General features: G+C 53.3%; 8 protein-coding genes across 8 annotated transcripts; 3 read left to right on the forward strand and 5 right to left on the reverse strand.

The window, feature by feature from the left end:
- Positions 1-9: 9 nt before the first annotated feature.
- AYO21_00029 (hypothetical protein) lies at positions 10-2,263 on the forward strand (the record flags this gene model as incomplete). Its single annotated transcript, XM_022650021.1, has 6 exons — positions 10-213; positions 295-765; positions 889-1,134; positions 1,240-1,449; positions 1,567-1,817; positions 1,933-2,263. 6 exons carry the CDS (start codon positions 10-12, stop codon positions 2,261-2,263), a joined length of 1,713 nt encoding a protein of 570 aa, XP_022517347.1.
- Positions 2,264-2,814: 551 nt separating this feature from the next.
- Positions 2,815-3,863, reverse strand: AYO21_00030 (hypothetical protein; the record flags this gene model as incomplete). The annotated part of the gene is made up of 2 exons (XM_022650022.1): positions 2,815-3,341; positions 3,512-3,863. The coding sequence occupies 2 exons, from the start codon at positions 3,861-3,863 to the stop codon at positions 2,815-2,817; spliced, it is 879 nt and encodes a 292-aa protein (XP_022517348.1).
- Positions 3,864-4,498: 635 nt separating this feature from the next.
- On the reverse strand, positions 4,499-5,522 carry AYO21_00031 (hypothetical protein; the record flags this gene model as incomplete). Its single annotated transcript, XM_022650023.1, has 2 exons — positions 4,499-5,122; positions 5,220-5,522. The coding sequence occupies 2 exons, from the start codon at positions 5,520-5,522 to the stop codon at positions 4,499-4,501; spliced, it is 927 nt and encodes a 308-aa protein (XP_022517349.1).
- Positions 5,523-8,666: 3,144 nt separating this feature from the next.
- On the reverse strand, positions 8,667-9,075 carry AYO21_00032 (hypothetical protein; the record flags this gene model as incomplete). The annotated part of the gene is made up of 2 exons (XM_022650024.1): positions 8,667-8,770; positions 8,868-9,075. 2 exons carry the CDS (start codon positions 9,073-9,075, stop codon positions 8,667-8,669), a joined length of 312 nt encoding a protein of 103 aa, XP_022517350.1.
- Positions 9,076-10,454: 1,379 nt separating this feature from the next.
- Positions 10,455-11,412, reverse strand: AYO21_00033 (hypothetical protein; the record flags this gene model as incomplete). The annotated part of the gene is made up of 4 exons (XM_022650025.1): positions 10,455-10,791; positions 10,856-10,925; positions 10,988-11,340; positions 11,396-11,412. The coding sequence occupies 4 exons, from the start codon at positions 11,410-11,412 to the stop codon at positions 10,455-10,457; spliced, it is 777 nt and encodes a 258-aa protein (XP_022517351.1).
- Positions 11,413-12,024: 612 nt separating this feature from the next.
- Positions 12,025-13,522, forward strand: AYO21_00034 (hypothetical protein; the record flags this gene model as incomplete). Its single annotated transcript, XM_022650026.1, has 3 exons — positions 12,025-12,193; positions 12,448-13,204; positions 13,366-13,522. The coding sequence occupies 3 exons, from the start codon at positions 12,025-12,027 to the stop codon at positions 13,520-13,522; spliced, it is 1,083 nt and encodes a 360-aa protein (XP_022517352.1).
- Positions 13,523-13,951: 429 nt separating this feature from the next.
- On the reverse strand, positions 13,952-15,364 carry AYO21_00035 (hypothetical protein; the record flags this gene model as incomplete). Its single annotated transcript, XM_022650027.1, has 4 exons — positions 13,952-14,246; positions 14,492-14,772; positions 14,912-15,165; positions 15,310-15,364. 4 exons carry the CDS (start codon positions 15,362-15,364, stop codon positions 13,952-13,954), a joined length of 885 nt encoding a protein of 294 aa, XP_022517353.1.
- Positions 15,365-19,162: 3,798 nt separating this feature from the next.
- On the forward strand, positions 19,163-20,281 carry AYO21_00036 (hypothetical protein; the record flags this gene model as incomplete). Its single annotated transcript, XM_022650028.1, has 4 exons — positions 19,163-19,237; positions 19,297-19,729; positions 19,796-20,178; positions 20,240-20,281. 4 exons carry the CDS (start codon positions 19,163-19,165, stop codon positions 20,279-20,281), a joined length of 933 nt encoding a protein of 310 aa, XP_022517354.1.
- Between the last annotated feature and the right edge of the window lie 106 nt (positions 20,282-20,387).

Below are 20,387 nucleotides of genomic sequence, written 5' to 3' on the forward strand. Positions count from 1 at the left end.
TCAGCAGCCATGCCGATAAAGCGAGATATCGGCCACACAACACCCGCGGTCAATGGGTCAGATGGACCGGCCGGAGACGAAGTGATTCAGAATGGGAACCATGTCAATGGCACCGATGAGATACTGGATATGGTCATCGTGGGTGCTGGATTCGCGGGAATCTATCTGCTGCATCAACTGAGAAAACTGGGCTTCAAGGCCAAAATCGTCGAGGTATTTGCCTTCGTGATCCGGGCTCTGACCAGGAGCCATGCCCATTGATAATATACATTTGCTAACGTGGAGATTCGCAAGGCTGGATCCGACCTTGGCGGTATCTGGTACTGGAACCGATATCCAGGCGCCCGAGTGGACAGTCAGTATCCGGTCTACGCGTTGTCCATTCCCGAAGTATACCGCGACTGGACTTGGTCATCGCATTATCCCGACCACGCCGAGCTGCGAGAATACTTTCAACACGTTGAAAACTGCCTTCACGTCAAGAAGGACTGCGTCTTCAATACCAAAGTCACCGAGGCTGTGTGGGACGACGAGACTTGCCTGTGGACGATCCGATGTGAGAACGGCCTGACGTTCCGGACCAAATACTGGACGGCATGTACCGGTTTCGCGGCGAAACGGTACTTTCCTGACTGGGAGGGCCTGGAGGATTTCAAGGGTGTGATCCATCATTCCAGTTTCTGGCCCAAGGAGGGCGTCGACGTGAAGGGGAAGCGCGTGGCTGTGATTGGGACCGGCGCCACGGGCGTGCAAATCACACAAGAGGTTCGTCATTGTTGCCAACCTGCCTACAATACATTCCCGGACCCCAACCCGCTCCAAGATATCACTGGCGATACTCTCTGGGAGGCGACATTGAGAATGAAGCTGACATATACTTGTACATAGTGGGCAAGAGAAATCGGCGAAGACGGACACTTGGAAATGTTTCAGCGGACCCCGAATCTAGCGTGCCCGATGAATCAGGTGTACCTGACCAAGGAAGAACAAGCCAAGGTCGTCGAGGAGCTGGCGGGGAGATTTGCTGAGCGCAACAACTACTACAATGGCTTTCTCTATCAATGGCGCGACAACTTGACTTTCGACCATTCAAAGGAGGAAAGAATGGAATTCTATCAGATGTTGTGGAAGATGGTGAGACCGCTCAAATTTCTTGCCTTTCCTCCTGCTCCGCAACGGGCATTCTCTTGACTGAAGACGAGAGGTGATGCTAATTGATTCTTTTCGCTTCACGGCTAGGGCGGTTTCCGTTTCCTCATGAACAATTACTATGACATGACTCGCGACCCGAAGGCCAACCAGGAGGCGTACGAATTCTGGCGAGATCGTGTACGAGAGCGAGTTCGCGATCCGAGAAAGCAGGAGCTGCTTGCGCCGTGGGAACGCCCTCATCTCTTTGGCGGAAAACGCCTTTCCCTCGAGCAGGACTTTTATGACCACTTCAATAAAGTAAGAACTCTGGTGGCGTGCATGAAGCTACCCTCCTATTTTCACATGTGCCTCCAAGTGTGAGGTTATTCAATGGCTGTTCACGGTCGATGCTGACTTCTGTCCCTTTTGCGTTAGCCCAACGTCGACGTGGTCGATGTTCGAAACAATCCTATTAAAAAATTCGTCGCCGACGGCATCATCCAGGAGGACGGGACGTTCCATAAACTCGACATCATCGCCCTAGCGACGGGCTTCGACTCCATCACTGGTGGACTCAAGGACATGAAGATCTCAGGTGTCAACGGCGAAATCCTAACGGATAAATGGGCCAAAGGCACCTGGACATACTTGGGCATTTCAACTGCCCATTTCCCCAATTTCTTTTTGTAGGTGAACCTGTGAAGAGTTCGACAGAGCTGCTTTGCTCAGCCGCCTGCTTCAACGTTGTCTCCGTTCAGTGCCTCGAAAGGACCAACATGACTGACAATTTTGACTTCTTAGTACATACGGCCCGCAAGCCCCAACGGCCTTCTCGAACGGACCCTCGTGCATCGAGATCCAAGGAGACTGGATCGCGTCGGTCCTCGCAGACATGCGCGAGCGAGGCCTCAAGAAGATTGACCCCGAGCGGACCGCCGAGGAAGACTGGAGAAAACTGGTCTTTGAGCTGATCAGCGACACGCCCCGAGGGAAGGTCGACTCGTGGTACAACGGGGCCAATATCCCGGGCAAACCGCGCGAGCATTTGAACTACGCTGGGGGCATTCCACGGTACAAGAAGACGCTCGAGCAGGTTAGAAAAGACGGATATACTGGGTTTACCCTTGCATGAAGACTCGAGAGATCAGTTGCAATTGTGATTTACTATTAAGATTTAAGTACTGTTGATTTTTCTCTGTCCCCTGCGAAGAATGAATAGGAGATAGATTGATTGGGCTGTATTCAAGTCTCAAGATATCTTGCTCGTATAGCTAGCTGTATGGTGCGTAAACATACATATGTAGGTTGTGGATGCCAACGATAAATTCATGTCACGCAGATCCATTCACGGCAGCGCTGGCTCTCAAGGACTGGAGACCTCATTCCAAAAAGAGACAATCTCTTTCTTCCCATTTCCCGGTTCGCGGACTGGAGACGCATTTTGTTGTATGGACCACCGCTGTTTGGCCGGGAAACACATTGTCAAGGCTAAAGCAGCAAAGGCATTCAATAGAGCATGCGCACATATCTGTCGCCACATGTGGTCCCCCACCAACGCCATGACCAAGCAAGTGATCAAGAGCTACCTCCTCTCCCCTTCAGCACAAATACCGCTGCTTCAGGGGTTTCGACGACGACCGGGTCTATGACAAAAAGGGGATCTCAAATGCGCACGACGTCCGACTAAGGCTTGGACCCCTGGAGCAAGAACTCCATGACCACTTCCTCCATCAGCGCGGCGTCGTCGTCCTTGTCCGTCAGACGGAGATACTCCCTCGTCTCCTCGACGGGCCAGTCGCTGCCCACGATCTCGCGAATGCACGCGCCGTTGACCTCGCGATCAAACTCCGGGTGGGCCTGCAGCGTCAGGACCCGGTTGGGCACGTACATGCCCTGCATGCCGCAGAGGGCCGTGGCGCCGACCTCGACGCACTCCGCGGGTAGCCGCCCGGGCTGGGTCACGACGACCGTGTCCTGGTGCGACAGCTGGAGCTGGATCGCGCCCGACGACCGAGACAAGGACTTGAGCTGGCGCGGGAAGCAGCTCGCGAAGTCGGGGTTGATGGCGATCTCGTACACGCCCAGTTCCCAGCCTCGTGGGTTCTTGATGACGTGCAGCCCGCCCGTGTGGGCGAACAGAGACTGGTTGATGATCTGGTGGCCGAAGCAGGTGCCGAAGATCTTCACCTTGGGGTGGTGCTGGTACGTGTCTGCCACAAGTGTCAATTCAGTTCTTGGTTCTGACTCTGCAAAATTGGACGAGGGCGGAGGAGAATGGATTCCAGGAATAGGACGGGCCAGCGAAGCGTGTTTCGATGGACGTATTCCCCCCCCCCCCCTGCTGACCCCCCCTTTCAGACTGGCTTTCTCAATCACTCACGCTGCAAGAATCCCCCCAGCTTCTTCACCCACTCGATATCCTCATACGCCCCGGCCGAACTCCCCGTGACGACCAACGCATCGAGCCCCTCCAGCGCCTCCGCGTCCGGCAACTGACCGGCCGTCGCGTTATACGGCGTCGTCCTCACCTTGATCTGCCCTTCCAGTGCGGGCGATACCTCGTCGCCGTGCCTAGCTCTCTCCAAGAGCCGTTTCGCGCCCCGGTCGAAGAAATTCTGGAAGATCTGGTCGAACGGGCCGCGGAGGCGGGAGACCGGCGGGGGCAGGACCTCGCAGATCAGGATGGCGAGGTGGAGCGTGAGCGTCTCGGTCGAGGTGGGGAGGGAGTGCATGGTTTGTTCTTTCTTTCTTTCTTCCTCTTCAAGCCCTGATGGACTATGTATAAGGCAATGAATTGGTTGTTTATGTTGGTGTCGCTCAAGAGTGTTCTGTGCCTGACGGGTTCTCGAAATAGAGAAGAGAACAAATGTCCGACAACGACGATGGAGTGATCGAATGCTCTATTCAGATCTCATCCCTCAGTCATGGAGATATATATCTCTTCTATCTATCCGCCCAACAACAGAGTCATCAACCACGCCCTCCCAGTGTGCTTGATAAGAGATATACGACAAAGTATCCACTCTGACTCTCCCGAAAATGGGCATCCGTCGTCATGATCCACCAATCACCGCTCGAGAACTCCCCTTCCTAAACGGGGTGTTTCTTGAGTTTCTGGCCTTCTCCTGGTCGATGAGGATAACTCGTACCGCAGTACATATTGCTTACTCCTTGGGACTTCATGAGGAATGTGATAGCTTATCATGTCCCATGAACGGTTGGGAGAGATGTGATGTATTATTTATACACTGACCAGGTAGGTTTCCAGCCACTGGTCCGAATGAGCTGCGAGTTTGATTTGCTCTGCGCCGTAATGTTACATGAGCCACTTACTCTACCTCGTAAGTTCAGGAGCTCGACAGTCTTATCAAATGCTCTTGACTAGTTCTCCGAGGAACTCTTCGCGGCGGTTGAAGAACAGGCTCGCGTGCGTCTCGTCCTCGACTCGAAGGGCTGCCTGTCCGCCTAATCGCTGAGCTATCGTTTCCCCGTGGTACTGCGGCACGTTGACGTCCATCTTCGCATACCACAGCTGCACGGGCAGGTCGGGACGGATATCTTCGATGCGAAACCCGAGGGGCGAGCTGAGCAGACGGCCGTCCTGGAGGGTGGTGTCGTAGCCCTGGGCGAAGGTGGCTCGCGACGTGCGCATGAACCGCCCGGCATTGACTGGGTCTTTCATGACCTCGTGGTCTTTCTGCTCGGCCGGCGTCTTGGGCGGCGCGGCAAATTCCTTCATGTGGCGCGCTAGGCGCTCCTCGTCGCTGAGGTCCATGCGGCCCATCGTCTGCGTCTGCCAGAACCACCGGTTGATGAAGTAGGGCGTGTACCGGTACCCGAAGGTGAAGCCGATCCAGTTCAACCACCGCGCGCCTTTCATGCCGATCTCGTACACGGGGCCCAGGCCGCAGACGATCGAGACGCACTTGAGCTTGTCGCGGGGCATGGCGTAGGCGCAGGCGAGGGCGTATGGTCCGCCGCCAGAGACTCCCTATGTCAGTCAGCATCAACACTCGGTCATAAATCATCTTGGTTTTTCTAGTCTCGCCTCCAAGTTCAAGCTCTCTCGGGAGAGATCGCGTACGTACCAGGACACCATACTTGTCCAGCTTCAGATGATCTGCCAGCCGTTCGAGATCTTTGGGGTGGTCGAGGAGTGTTCTGCCCGGCTGTGGTGAGCTCAATCCAATCCCCGGCCTGTCCGCGCAGATGATGCGGGCTCCTAGTTTCAAACCCAGATCGTGCAGATGGGCGCCTTCCAGGCGCGATCCGGGGTGGCCGTGCAGGAAAAAGATGGCACGTCCTGTCGGGGAGCCGAACTGTACGTATCCCAGTTTTCGCCCGTCTGGGAGGACAAGAGTGTCGGAGTTGTCGATGTCCATGTCACCCATGGTGGTGGTCTGTGATATTGGTGTAGATGTGTCGAGAGCGCGGACCTCGACTATTGACTGTGTTATACCTTGTCAAGCAAGACGTGCTCAAGCGACGATGTTGGCGTGTTACATGTGCATATCATATATGATGTACGAGGTAGGGCTATTACAAAGCGTTCCCGTGCCTGATACTTTGGACCACGGACTCTGCATTGGGAGAGCCATAGCCACGGGGTCAGAGAGAGACATAGAAAGCCTCGGTCGGTTGCGGCCTGGAGCTCCGATAGAACCCGTGAGTGACTCAGAGGGAAATAGGCGAGCACAACCGAGTACGAGGGGACGAGTTTACGAGTAGGTCTTTGTTTGGTCTCTATGCTTTTATCCTTCAAGGCATTTTGCCTGTGTGTTTCAAGTATCTCGTAGGTAGGTTGGTAGGTTATGCGAAAGAACCCGGCTTGGTAGGGGACTTTCGGGTGGTAATCACTCCAAACACATTCCTCGTGCCTTCAAGTTGCACTTTGTACTTCTGTGGGGTAGAGATTGATCTTCATCCCTAGCAGGGTTGACTGTCGCCTGAGACTAAAGCCTAGATGGGCCACTGAGACGTGAAGTCGAGGTCACCAGGCACATGAGGCCAGCCACTTGGGGGGCCTTTAGCGAACTCGGGCGGCCGCTCGCTAAGGTTTGGTGCGCCACATTAGACTCGACTAGGCGTTCTAGGGGCCAGTCACAGTTAAAATCCCCCGGAGACACCCGCAAATCCACAAGCCACTTAGGTACCCTGGATTCCTAGGCAGGCATGCACATTACTTCAGTACTGACTAGGCGTGCAAGGCCATCAAGGCTTGGCTGCGCATCCTTCGACCAAATCATCACCAGCACCTCCTCGTTACTCCTGCATCCATCGACTGCCAACCGACGTAGAACCGAGACAATGTCAAACGTCTTCAACACCGCATCTGATCAGGCATCACAGTGCACAGCAATACCAGCTACAACCTGGTCTTTTCCCCGGCTAAATTCATTTGATGTCACGCTCGGCGCAATCCTCGGTCGTGGGAGCCTCCGCCAAGGTGATGTGTCGATGAACATGTACCACGACATGTTACAACAGGTCGAGATGACACCGAGCACCGGTGGGTATGCGACTTTGAGGTCTTGACTAAGACATGACGCTGGTCCGACAACCGGGTTCTTGACAATGTGCGCACACTTTGACCGCTCAATCAAAGCCTGTGTGTGGGAGAGGCTGAAGTCAGCAAAATGTTTATGTCCATCACTAAAGTGAGGTAGGCAATCAGATCTGAAGCTGAAGCCTTGTGCGCCGACAAGAAATAAACTAGCCCGATTCTCATCGATTCTTGTGGTTTTTCCCTCTTCCGCGCGACTCGGTCTTCTTCAGTCAACAGCCTCGCTGGAACATTCAGAAGCTGGAACGTGCATAGAGGGGTCAGAATGGACAATCCATGGCCATCTCACATGTTTCAACAGAGACAGGCAATATCTCATTCGGACACGGTAGGCGCAGAGCTAGCACTGATCAAGTTCGAGCAGCGGCGGACGTGGAGCCACCGAAGTCATTTTGGCTATTGGCTTTACAGACTGACGAAGACGTCCAGTAATGAGAGATACACATGGATACACGTTTGAATCAATAACAAGTCCTGATGGACCAACTGCGGCCGCAACGAACCGCATCCTGCGGCGGTCTAGTGCAGGGCCTGCGGTATAGAAGGAACACTGACAGATCAGACGGATACAACCGTTGGCTCAACTCCCGTTTTCCAGACCAAGCAAAGAGTGTTGAGCAGCATTTTGACGCGTCCTTGGATTTGATATGGATGCTGTTCTCCGTACCCCGTCAGCTGTGGGGTGTTTCCACAACAAAGACCCCCGTGGGGACCCAACCAATGCTACGCACAACTGTACGAGCGATCCTTCTGGATCCCTCAAAACCTTACTTTCGCAGATGTTTCCTCCTCAAGAGACAGTCTGGTGATGGGAGACGTATTCGGTACATGGCTTCATTCCTAATCGAAAACGGAGGAGTCGGTTGAATTTAGGCAAAAACTGAGTGTGTAATTCTTGGGAGAATTCCCTCGAGCAAAGGGCGACAGAGTCAAAGAAATGAGAAGGAAAGAGAGGGAGAATAAAGTATAAAGATGGCTTGATATCTTCAGGAAACTCATCATTTTCACCACAAATAACAATCATCATCGAATCTCAACTTCCTCCGACTTGATCAAAACATCCAGCAGCAAAAGCCGCCAACACTCCTCTGAAAATGCAGGTCAAAACCATTCTCCTCGCCCTCATCCCCCTCATGGGTCTCGTCGCCGCAAACCCCATCGCCGCTCCTGAACCAGCTCCCGCTGCTGTCGCGGCTGGTGCCGAACTCCTCAAACGCTCCGTCTGCTCTGGTTGGTGCGGTGGTGGTACCGTATGTGTCCTGTCTTCTTTGCTTGTGTTATCCCTTTCGACTTCTCTCCCTTCCAGCAGCGTATACAACATGAGCCGAAAGATATTCGTGAAGTGACTGACCTTGTCCTCTAAAATGGATAGTGCTTCTGGACTTGCCCGGGAGAGTGCGGCGTCGCTGCCGGCTCGTGCAAATAGTGACGTACACGAAAGCATCGAACGCCATGATTGGAACCCTGCGAGTGACTGAGGTACATGGATAGAAATGCTCTGATGGGCAGGGTGTGGGAGAGACGAGCTGGTTCCAGAGAAGGGGTATGAGGCGATGCATATCGGTTTAGACAAGAAACATGTGCTGGTTCTCGCTCCGGACTGATACGTCGGTAGAGAGAGGAGGTAGAGGCTAGGGGGAGATAGAAAACAGGACATTCCTTGATGCATTCCTTCGTGTTCGTGTTATAGAATCGTGATGTCTTTGCTATCCAGGCGGTTTTGAGTGCCTCGCTTTCCCCTGGTCGCACCTCATCTTGCAGAGAGCCATGTGCGAGATTGTACTGACCGATTGACTGACTGACCGCCCTCAATCCTGCCTTACCCCTTGAACCTGATTCATCATTCATGCGACCTTGACCTTGACATTTGACGTGGTGAAGTGGTGCACCCACACCAGATGCCCAGGTATCTATCTACCCTAGACACCTTGATACCTAAGACCCAAGGTACCTAACATACGTAGGTAGACATTTAGAACCTCTTCTCGAGATTCCCGACCTCGGTATCAATGACACCGTCGATCGCACCATCCAAGGACGAGGGAACCCCCTCACTGGTCAGGAACTGGTTGACTTCTACACACACAACCACCGGTGTATATAAAATCAGCCCTTGTGTCTCTCTCTCTTGATACAATCTCGACGTGTGTGTGTGTCGGAGGTGGATACCTACCTTGGTTGATGTACGAATTCCCGGCGTTTTGCTCGATGCTCTTCATCAAGCCGCCGCCGGCTTGGCCGTTTTGTTGGCCTTGTTGGCCTTGCTGTTGCTGCTGCTGCTGCTGAGGCTGAGATGACTGGTTGTTCTGGCTCTGGTCGTCTGCTTGGTTTCCCATTTGACTTTCGAGGAATTGCTCGCCTTGTTTGAGGAGGTTGTCCATGGTCGTTGTTGTTGTCGTTGTGGATATCGGTATCGGTGTCGGTCTTGTTCAGTTGAATAAAAGGATGTGTTAGAGAGACAGTTGACCTGACTTTGAGAAAGATAAACCAAATATTGGGCGAGGGAATGATAGCATTTATACCTTTTGGCAAGGGCATCGAACCAGCTTCAATTTCAGCTCCAGCTCCAGCTCCAGCTCCAGCTACTCGTACAACTAAAGCGACACCCGAGACGCCTTTTTCCCACACATCTTAGGTACTCCTACCCATCGGCAATGCCGCACCCTACTTTGACTAGCCTTATCACACTGCCACTCGCACTTGTCCCCCGATTTCCTCGCGCGATGACGTGGCCCTCTTCGATCTCTGGTTCTGAGTGGTTTCCCGTTCCTGCATGGCGCGAACAAACACACAAGCACCCCCAAGCAATCGCTTGTGCAAGGCTTAGATTCTTACCGAGAGGATTTTATTCGCCAATGATAAAAGCGTGGTGATTGCTTTTTCCAAATAAGCATTGCGCTTCCCCCCCCCCCCCCCCCTCGCTTGGAGGCTATAGTGCCAGTAATTGTTTTGAGCATTTCTACGCGAAAGTTCACACAGTGGTCCCATACTTACTTACTCTGTAGTAGCGTACTCAACTCGTACAAGTACACTCTTAGTAGGCACTACTCCAACCAAAGCGATAACCGCGACAGTGAGGACAAGGACCCTTGTCCAGCTGAACGCTGAACAAACCCGGGTGCCGGAAAGGGGAATAGGTTTCCACCCACTAAATAACATAACCACCACATTTGAGCACATCACATCACCTCACATCGCACTGGTGAAAGCACTCCTCCTTTTTGATTTACGAGGATATATGAAAGAGTGCTCGAGAGTTCTGAACACGATTATTGACGGCATATGAGAGAACAGAACATGGAAAGAGACCAAGAGGTACGGCTGGCGCTTGTCTATGGGGTTTTGTATCCCTTTTTCATGGGTGGGTGCAGATCTGGGGGCGGTAGAGTGTCACAAGGTCCATACACACGCACAAGTTGAACGATTGAACATGTTTAATGGGGTGCAAGATCCGGAGTGTCCGAGTCATCGGAGCGTTGGCGAGTGCAAGGCTGGATCTCAAAGGGGTAAGCAGTTCTGTTCAACGCCATGATGTGATTCCGCGCTGAAAGACATTCCGTTGTTGCTTGTTAGATGGTAAGGAGCTGATCTCTTAAAACATAGTCAGCCAGAAAAATGCCTCTTCCTCATCAAAGACGAGATCTCCGGGAATGTGCAGGAGGAACCGGTAGATTCTCCTCCGCCCGGCTTTCGAAACAAGACGGGTCACACAATCGACTCCCTCAATCTCGCAGGACGATCCTAACCTCTCTACACCTTGTCATTCGCTCGGCTCATGCAGGTGGTGCGACCGCTCGTAGGTCATGTCGGCGCTCAGCTTCGACTCCTCGTTGATGAAGGGGACAAACTGCACGACCCGAACCCCAATCTGGGGAGCGACTTCGAGACATTCGCCCGACATGGGATTCTCGCCAAGCAGCGACTCAAAGGCCTCTAGCAGTCTCTCCATGGGCACCAGGACGCCGAGCTTTTCCGCCTTGTCGTACACGGCGGCGGTGGAGATTCCCGTCCGGATCTTGTTCGGGCACACGGCGTTGAGGGTGATGTGCTCCTCAGCGAGGATCTTACCGTACGAGCGGACGAAGCCTACGACGGCACTGCAACGTCTTGGTCAGTATTCCAGGACAGCGATGGGCAGAGGTAGGGTTGGTTGGGACGTACTGCTTTGCCGCGGTATAGATGGGGATGGTCTGGTGGATGTAGAATCCACAGACAGACGCCACGGGCATGACTGTATGTATACGGGATGAGTTTGGAATGACCAAGACAAACAATCAATAGACGAAGTCTTACTTTTCCCTCGGAAGCCATACTGGTTGGGCTGCTGGCGACGAAAGTGCTGGACAGCCAGGGACACGGTGTAGATGACACCAATGCCGTCGACTTCCAGCACGCTCAGGTCGGGCTTCTCGTATCCGGTCGAGTTGGGCCTGTTGGGGAACATGCGTCGCTCGCCAATGCCGGCAATCGGCAGCACGTAGTCGATGCGCTTGAATTCAGCCTCGGCAGCTTCCCATGCCTTTCGTTGCGAGTCCCAGTCCGCGACGTCGACCTGGACCGCCCACACGACCTGATCGCCGGTGTTGAGTTCGTCGGCTAGCGTCTGAGCGCCCTTGAGATCTCTGTCTGCCACGTAGACTTTGATTCTGTCGTTTCTGTCAGAAATACCCGATATCCTGAGGAGGAAATGTAATTACCCACCCCTTTTCTACCAACATCTTGGTAACTGCTCGCCCGATACCGCTGGCACCACCTACCTCGAATTAGCCCGTCACCAAGCAACATGGAAGTTCGGGGCTTGACAAACCCGTCAGAAAAGCAGTTTGCCCTTTATACGACATTTTGGCTGGCAGGCAGGTCTCAGACTCCAAGATCTCAAGACAGGTTATTCTTTCAATGCCACAAATCTAGAGGATGCTCCTCCCGATCATGACTTGATTTCCCTTTGGCCCAAGTCTCCTGGAATCTGCCAGGGGGACCAGACTCCGGCTCTCATAAGTATCCATCGTCAAAGCCACACGATGACCATATCGGCTCGACAGTTGAGAATAGCCGGATCAGCAGTGCGGGGAGAGGAAAGAACGTGAAGAGGGGTCACCGGGGGGGTTTAATATTGAGTGAAAATCCATGGAGCAGGCAATCGATGCCTGGGGAGACACCAACTTCTCCAACATGAAAAAAAAAAGCGCAGAACTTTGAACCGGTAATGTTCCCGGTAAAGTGTCGGTAGTCGACGACTCTACTACGTTCGTTCTCACAACCCGCGATATTATGTATGGCAGTCATGGCACTGCTCCGATAGAACCAACACGACACATACGTTCGATACCATGGCAGACTACTCGCAGTACCAAGGGCCGAATCCCGAGTGGGACGAGTTTGTTCGAGTGAACGGCGTCGCGCCGACGGGATTGGCCCCTGGCCAGACACCGGCGGACTTGAGACGATCGACGAATGCTCTGAGGGAGACGGCGGCCAAGATTGAACTCGAAGCGTCAGGTGCGTTTTGCGCAGGTGTTTGCTAATTGTGTGATGGCACCAATGCTAGCATAGACAGACTGTCTGTGTGTGTGTGGTGCTTGGGTCGAGAGAAGATTGTCATATAAATCTATTCTCGATGGGTGTTTGTTTGATTGTCGCAACATATGTATCCCCTCCGTCTGTTCTATACCATCCATCTCTCAACAGCACCTTGCCTCCCAAAATGACATTGTTCCATCAATACTGACGCTTCCCCTCCCCCCACCTCACAGGCCTCCTGGAAAAAGTGACGTGGCGAGACGCCGAAATTCGCACGCGCGACAACTCGACCGTTCCAGCACGCATCTACACCCCCAAAGGCGTCGACCCCTCCACCACCGGACCTCTACCCATCTACCTCTTCTTCCATGGCGGCGGCTATCTCTTTGGCAGTCTCGACACCGAAGACGCCAACTGCGCGCGCGTCGTGGCCATGTCTTCGATTCCCGTAATGGTCGTCCACGTCAATTACCGCCACACGCCGGACTTTCGGTACCCGACGCAGCACAACGACGCGTGGGACGCCTTCGTCTGGCTCGGCGAGAACATTGCCTCCTACGGCGGTGACCGCGAGAGGGTGATCGTCGGGGGCATCTCCGCGGGCGGCGGACTGACCGCGTCGGTCGTGCTCCGAGCACAAGGACGCCAGAAGAACGACGCCAGCGACAGTCCTGCCAAAATCGTCGGCCAACTCCTCCTCATCCCCTGGATCATGCACCCCAAAGCCTACCCGTTCGACCTGCTCGTGTCGACGGAACGGTCCAGCTTCCATCAAAACGCCAACGCGCCCGTGCTCCCCCACTCGCAGATCGACATGTTTCTCGGCGTCTTCGACAGCGAAGACACCGACCCGGCGGATATTTACCTCAGCACGGTGCTGGCACCGGACGACAAGGTGAAGGGGATGCCCAAGACGGTCGTCGTGGCGGCGGGCATGGATCCTTTGAGGGATGAGGCGCTCCTGTATGCGGACAAGTTGAAGAAGAATGGGTGAGTTCTTTCCTCCTCGCTATCCTTCCCTTCTGCTTCTGCTTCTGTCACTGTCACTGTCGCCACTACTGCACCCTTCTACCTACACGTCCACCCAACTTGTTATTTTCTTATCTCCTCCCTAAATTTACTACGCACACCGACCTGACCGCGATATCCAGCGTCCCCACCCGCGTCCACGTCTTCCCCGGCCTCCCACACGGTTTCCGGCGCTTCGCCACGCTCAAGGCCAGCGCGCGGTGGGACGCCGTGATTGTCGAGGGGATCCAGTGGTGTTTATCCGAGAACCGGGAGAGTTCTACGCAAGTTGAACTCTAGGGGTGGAGAGAGAGAGAGAGAGAGAGAGAGGAGCTAGAAAAGGTAAAATTGACCTTGAACTGACCGAGGGAGCTTGAAAGTGGTAGATGGTTTAGAGAGTCCATGGATCAGATATCAGATCAGAGATTAGAGAGGTATAGACCAGAGATTATAAGCGCGCGAGTATATACACCACAAAATACTTGGGGTCAGGCTCGAAGGTTCTATTGAGCCTTATCCTCAGCGTGAGAGGATGGAAGAGTTGTCAGTAGCTTCGGTAGATAGATGAATTGGATGGATAGACAGACAGATAGAGTGACACGCGACAAGACGTCAGTATGATTATATACCGCGCCCTCCTCCCAGACAGGTACATACGCTAGGATTTATAACATTTATGTATTCACTACCTCGTCTCGCTCGACCATGTCTAATCATTCACTCACTCACTCACTCAGCGTCTTCCTTTAGAATCTTCAGCACCGTCGACATGGCCCCGTCCTTGCCGCTGACCAGGTTCAGCCGCGTGGGGCCCGGGTTGTTGAAGAGGGGGATGACGCGCCACGACGCGGGCGGCTCGTCGATGACCTCGAGCAGCGTGCCAGGCGGGTACTTGTCACGGGGATTCTCGGCCAGGGCGATCATGGCGTCGGCGATGACGGTCGGCGAGAGGAGCGTGTCCTTGGTCGGGTCGACCCAGCCGGCGACGCCGGGGTCTTCCATGAGGAGGGGGGTGGCGATTGGTCTTTTTGGCGAGGAATCACGAGGGTTAGTTTTCTTCTTTAAGACTGAGATGAAGGCGGGAGGCAGGGGTGGGTGATGTATAAGGAGAGAGTAGGGAGGAGAAACGAAAAGGGGAAAGAGTCTCAGGGGAGTCAGTTGTCAACAGATAGCATGACACCACCTTCCACCCTGATCCTCTGGCGACTTTTGAAGACGAACAGGGACTCAACGCAGAACGCCTCAGAAAGAACACTGTGGGATACATACCCCGGCGCCACACCCACCACGCGCACGCCACAAGCCTGCTCCGCCGCAGCCATGCCCATGACGAAGCTGCCCACGCCGTGCTTGGACGCCTGGTACAGGGGCGTGATGAAACTGACCGTCTCGGCCGCGACGCTGGCGATGAGGACGACGGTGCCGGTCTTCTTCGCACGCATCAGGTGCCGGATGGCCATGCGGGTCATCTTGATCGGGTGGACGAGGTTGATGTCAAAGTGCTTGTAATGCGAGGGGGAGTCGACGTCGCCCCAGAATCCGGAGGTTGGCTTTTTTCACGTTTGTGATGGTGTCAGTCGACAAAATAATTTCACCCGATGGCACGGGACAAGAGGAGGGAGATGAATAGCGAAGTGGTCGAAGGAATACATCTTCCTGCACTATCCCCTCCACTGGCAAGTGACTTACAGGCTCATAGATGCCCGCCCCCGGACACACCAGGTCCGGCACGGCGCCAAACTCCCTCTTTGCGACCTCAAACGACTTCTCTAGCTGCGCCCAGTCCGTCACGTCGGTCGGCTCAAAGACGACCTTGGGCCCACTACCACCCTTTTGCGCGACCGAGTCCACGAATGCTCGGGCTTCGGGCCGCAGGCTGATGTCGGCGATCAGGACGCTGCATCCTTTGGCGACCAGGGCTTGTGCAAAGGCCAGGTTTATCCCTGTGCCACTGGTAATCAGTAGGTACGTTGTGAGTGAGTGTAGAGGCAAGCGTCCAATGAATAAAGTTCTGGGAATAGAGGGATGGTATACAGAAAGCATTGGCAGGGATAATGTAGGTATAGTGTATAGTATGGTCTTCTTACCGGATCCCGCGCCTGTGACAATGGCAGACGCGCCCTGAAGGTTGAGGCCAGGCATGTTCAAGACAAGGGTGCGTACAACACTGGTGCTCTTGCTGTAGGTCTCAGGGACAACAACAAACCCGTGATTTCAAGACTGTGAGTTTTCTCCAAAGGTCTTGGATGGCACTCAGTAGCACCAGTATATCAGGCACCCGCTGAGGAGAAGGAGAAGTATTCAGAGGTGGTGGTGGTGGATCTGTCGGGCCTCGGTAAGCATTTCGATATACATGATATTCCCCCACTTCCGTAACTCACGGGTTGGACTCCTCGATTCAGTTCGCGAGACATGGGGAGTACTGATTAATTGGAGTGACGCTCCTCCATGATTCGGTCCAGTCAAGCCCCGTGGCTATGTGGCTCTGGTTGTGGAGTTACGGTTTGCGGTTAAAACATGTTTGTTTGGCTTCCCCGCAAGGATCTTTGAGACTCGAAACCCCATGTCCAGGGGGTTCTTATCAGTAGGTATAGAATGCGGACATTGTTCACCAATCCCCGACAAGACAAACCGCCGAAGCCTTGCCTGGAAACAACGCCGGAAAATGGTAAAGCGGCAAAGAGCTGTTTCGTGATTTGGGAGAGAATACCCAAAATAGACGCATTGCATCGATCCGACTTTGCGCAGGCAGTCTCAGTCAGCTCTCGACGCAATAGTGGTCGATATGCTAGGTGTCATCATTGTCCTGGTCCTCGGCGTGATGAATGAGAGAAATAGTTAGTGGGACTTGCGCTGTAGAGAGCACTCTCGCCTCCGCCTTCTGAGAACAATTCTCACAGGGCTCGGCGTCTCCGTCGCCGAATGCCCTGCCGAAGGTGTAGACGTTGCCTACATGTCGCGGATGCTCCAAAGCAGATACATTGCCCGAAATCTCGGCGTCAGTCACGTCGCCGATGAAGAAATGGATGCTGTAGGGTCTCCCTCCAAGCGCGTGACTGCGACGCATCGTGTCAGCAGAGCCGCTCAACTTACCGATCTTAGATGATGTTGATCAAGCAATCGGGGTAAATGTCTTGGTCGATTTCCTCGAGACCTGTCAGACCGTCTCCCTCTTGATTAGATGCGCCTGGCTGATCAGTTGGAACAGTGTCTCCGACAAAATCGTCGGTATGTTCTGTTGTGAAGAGAGAACTCGAGAGCTCAATTGAGTCTTTGGTGCACTGACAACCGATCGCGAGGTTCGTGTGACAACTTTTGCCGTCGTGTTATAGTGCTCGAGGGCGGTTTCAAGACCGGCGATAGAGCCTGCATTTTGAATCGTATCATACTGATATTCAAAGTCTGTCCACGAATGGGTATCGTCAGGATTCCAGTGTCCGAGGGCACCATTTCCCAGGTCAGTTCTCTGGAACGGCAGAAGAGGTGAGGTGGAATTGAGGTCCGATACTCCAGTCTGGGAGTCAACCCATTACCTTCTATCATGCCCTGTTTCGGTCAGTTCTGCTTGGCTGATGCGTCAACAAGAGCCAGAAGACAACTTACATGTAGGTTACTGGTGAATCATTTCCAAAGACAAGTATCCCTGCCAACTGGCCGGTGGCTTTTGGTTGGACGAAATGGTGCTAGCAAAGTCGCGATACGTCAAGGTATACTTTGGTGAAAGAAGCCGATACACAAGGTCGCTGACGAGATGATAAGACTTGGACGGTGATTTTGCTATGAATGTTTGCCTGTAGTAATTCCGTGTTGGTGAAGCCGGAGAAATCGGGGGTGTTCTTCGTGATTTCCCATTTGCTTGTGCCGGAACAATGGGACCACCATCGAAGTTAGACGGTATGCACAAGCCAGGAAATGGGCAAGTTCCTGGTTCGGGCCGTCGTCGCTCATCTTGTTCTCTTTCAGCGAGTCGTCTCCCATTCTGAGGAGCTTGCCATTCACAATCAACTGATAACCGATATAGAGGATTTTCCTTGATCAAGGTAGTGGTGGAGGTGCCTTCAGCTTTCTTTGGACCCTGGCTGGATATACTCTGGTTCAATAGAATGTCGGGGACCACTACATCGGGTAGCGCCCAGTCGAAGTACGGTAGACGCCATCGAACGGGAAGGTCAGGTCATCAATGACTTCTTTCATGATTTCATAGATTCTCTGCTGCACTGAATCAACAGTTCCTCAGCACATCTGTCGGGCCTGGCCTGAGGTGTATGCATCTCAAATAGTAGCATATAAGGCCTATGCCATGTCGGAAATATGATCTCGTTGTGCGCATAGAAGTCTTTTGGATCTCCGTGTATGCCTTTTTGTTGTAAGTCAAGGGCATCAAAATAAATGGTCCAGCGGATCAAGCGGCAATGTAATCCGAGCTACCAGCTACCTGAAAGTAGGATGATGGATTCGTCTCGAACACTCCCTTGGCGTAGAACTTTTACAGAGCACGAACGAATAGCGATAGTTGAAGCGGGTTGTTGGAGGCCCAAGCCCTGACTTCAGGACGCAAGGGAATTGGACTTCCGGTCGGCTTAATGCCATTGACGGGGTAGTTGGCCAAGAATTCGCCGACCATTGTAGTCCGTTGATGTAATTGACTGAGAGGTTAAACATGACGGACCTGCAGGTCGCCAAGAATTCAACGATCGATGAGCCTTGCGTTGCAGGAGCCTTGCCTGCATCGAGCTTATGCCTGTCGGATGACAGCAGAAAGACTTTGGAGCGGTTTGTCACATGGTCCTTACGGGCTGGCTGATCAATAGCCCTGTGGGAGATTCTCATGGTAGCACAGCATAGGAGGCTGGATGAGGCTGGATGAGGCTGGATGAGGCTGGACAAAAAAGGGACGGAAACACCGCGAGGACGGCTTGTAGGTGAAGGAGCTACCTCTTGCAAGGCCAGCCCCCGTGATGCAAAAGATATGAAATCGCATAGTAATTGTGTCTTTCCCACATTTCAGCTGAGGCTGAAGCAGGCAGGCTGGGGGAATAAGGACGGCGCCAGTCCTTTTGTAGCTTGATTGATCATGAGCGAGTAAACACTAGAGTCAGCCTTGTGGAATGCCGCGAGAAAGTGGAAGAGCAAAGCATCGTCTTCCAAGCAAATTGCTCGAGATTCGAGACCGGATATTGGGGGTGATGTGACTGGTGTGATTACAGGTACGCGTACATGTCTGCATACTCTGTCCAGCCGTGTCTTTCTCCAGAGACATGTGATATGTTCATGTTCATCACTTTAGCTCGAGGATTGTTTTCAGCAGAAATGAAGAGCGCCACATTGTATTTGACGTTTCTTGCTGGTCATCTGGACATGCGGTGAGGCGGAGGATGTCTTTGTTGTTATCACAAACCGCGTCTCGTAGTATTCCTCTAGTCCTATTATGGTTAGTGCATCTCGGAATACTTTCCTATACGGCTTACCCCATCTCCGTGAAGTTCGTCTTCTCTCGCACATCTTCACAGTTCAAAGTAATTTCCAGGTGGTTGCTACAGGGCGTGTTTCGTGCCTCAATATTCCTCGTCTCATCTACACCATCTCAGCCAATTTGGCTTCGTGGTGAAGAACTCCTTGCTTCTCTAACCCTGGAGAAGGACAGACAATTGTGCCTCGGCATATAGAAACTGCTCCAACTTGATACCCGGCAGGACAAGCCCCAGGACAGACAAAAGTAACCAACTAATAGTAAGCATGCTTGCCATAACGTTACCTTAGCCTGTCATCCGGTCTTCCAGTTATCTCCAGATTTATAGATCCACGACTTTGTTATAAACAGGCGTTGGCTCAAGTTCGGACTATCACTGTTCAATGTTGTGAAGCTCTCGCTTTGTCAGGCCCGATCTCCTACCCCAGAGGCATACATCTAGTCTGGGTATAAGTCACATTTCTCCGGCCATGGCTCCGAGCAAAGACGCAGAGCCTAAACAGCTAGATTTCGAAACACACCTTGAGCTGAAGCAGACCGGCCCCGTACGTAACGAGCTAACAGACACCGAATAACGGGGAACCTGACTGACACACATTAACAGGATACCTTCACAAACGTCCATGAACCATGGGTATTCCACATCACAAACACATATCCAGGACCGTTGATGATGGCCCAGGCGGCCGCGGCCGCGTGGAAGACCGTCCCCGATGGCTTCATGCTGGACTCGCTACAGACGTACTTCATGCTGGCACCGAGCCCGAAAAAGCCGTTGACGTACAAGGTGCAACGGATTGGCAACGGCCGACGATTTGCAGTGCGGATCGTGACCATTGAACAGGACGAAAAGGCCTGCGTGACCATCACCACGAGTTTCGTCAATGCTGCTCCTTGGTCGAGTCGGGCCATGAACCACGCCGTGTCGATGAGGATCGATAGGCGCAAGCGGGAAATCAACCTGGATGATTTTGGAATGATGCGTACACAGCAAGGGCCGTTTATGAAATTCGAGAGACTACCACATGTACACGAAGGTTTGTCCTGTTCTCTTCCTAGCCGTCTCGACCAAAGGGGCGTTTTACTCACGCCTTCTGCCTCAGACCCCAAGAGTCCCGCCACAACGATAGCGCCCGTCATTGCGCAGATCGACCCGCCCATCTCATCACCGAGGGGTGCTGCGGCTCATATTCTCGGCATCATCCACGCCTCCGACTACCATGTCATGGACTGTCCGTTGAGCATCCACGGCGTGCCGCACGGGTCCTGGCCCATCGGAGACCAGACCAAGACGCCGCTCCCGTCCGCGATGAAGATCATGACCAGTCTGAACCACACGATCCACTTCCACGCCCACAACGGCTTCCGGGCCGACGAGCTGCTGTACATCGAAGTCACGTCACCGTGGGCCAAGGACGGGAGAGCCATGATGAACTCGAGAATTTACAGCAAACAGGGCTTCCTGATTGCGACTGTTGTACAAGAGGTATGACGACGATACACTTTTGAATCGTGAGTCTCCATCACAGGCTAACAATCAGGGATAGGCTTTCTACGTCTTCAAAGAAGAGAGCAGCGCTAAGCTCTGATGGACACTGCAGCATGAGTCAAGCCAAGGGTAGGAGAGGGAATGGGATGGGAGGACTTTAGAAAGATGATTTCTGCGATTCTAGCGTTGCTATAGAGCGCACGCGC

Source organism: Fonsecaea monophora (genome assembly GCF_001642475.1).
Source record: "Fonsecaea monophora strain CBS 269.37 chromosome Unknown Scaff1, whole genome shotgun sequence".
In the NCBI taxonomy this organism is placed as follows: Eukaryota; Fungi; Ascomycota; class Eurotiomycetes; order Chaetothyriales; family Herpotrichiellaceae; genus Fonsecaea; species Fonsecaea monophora.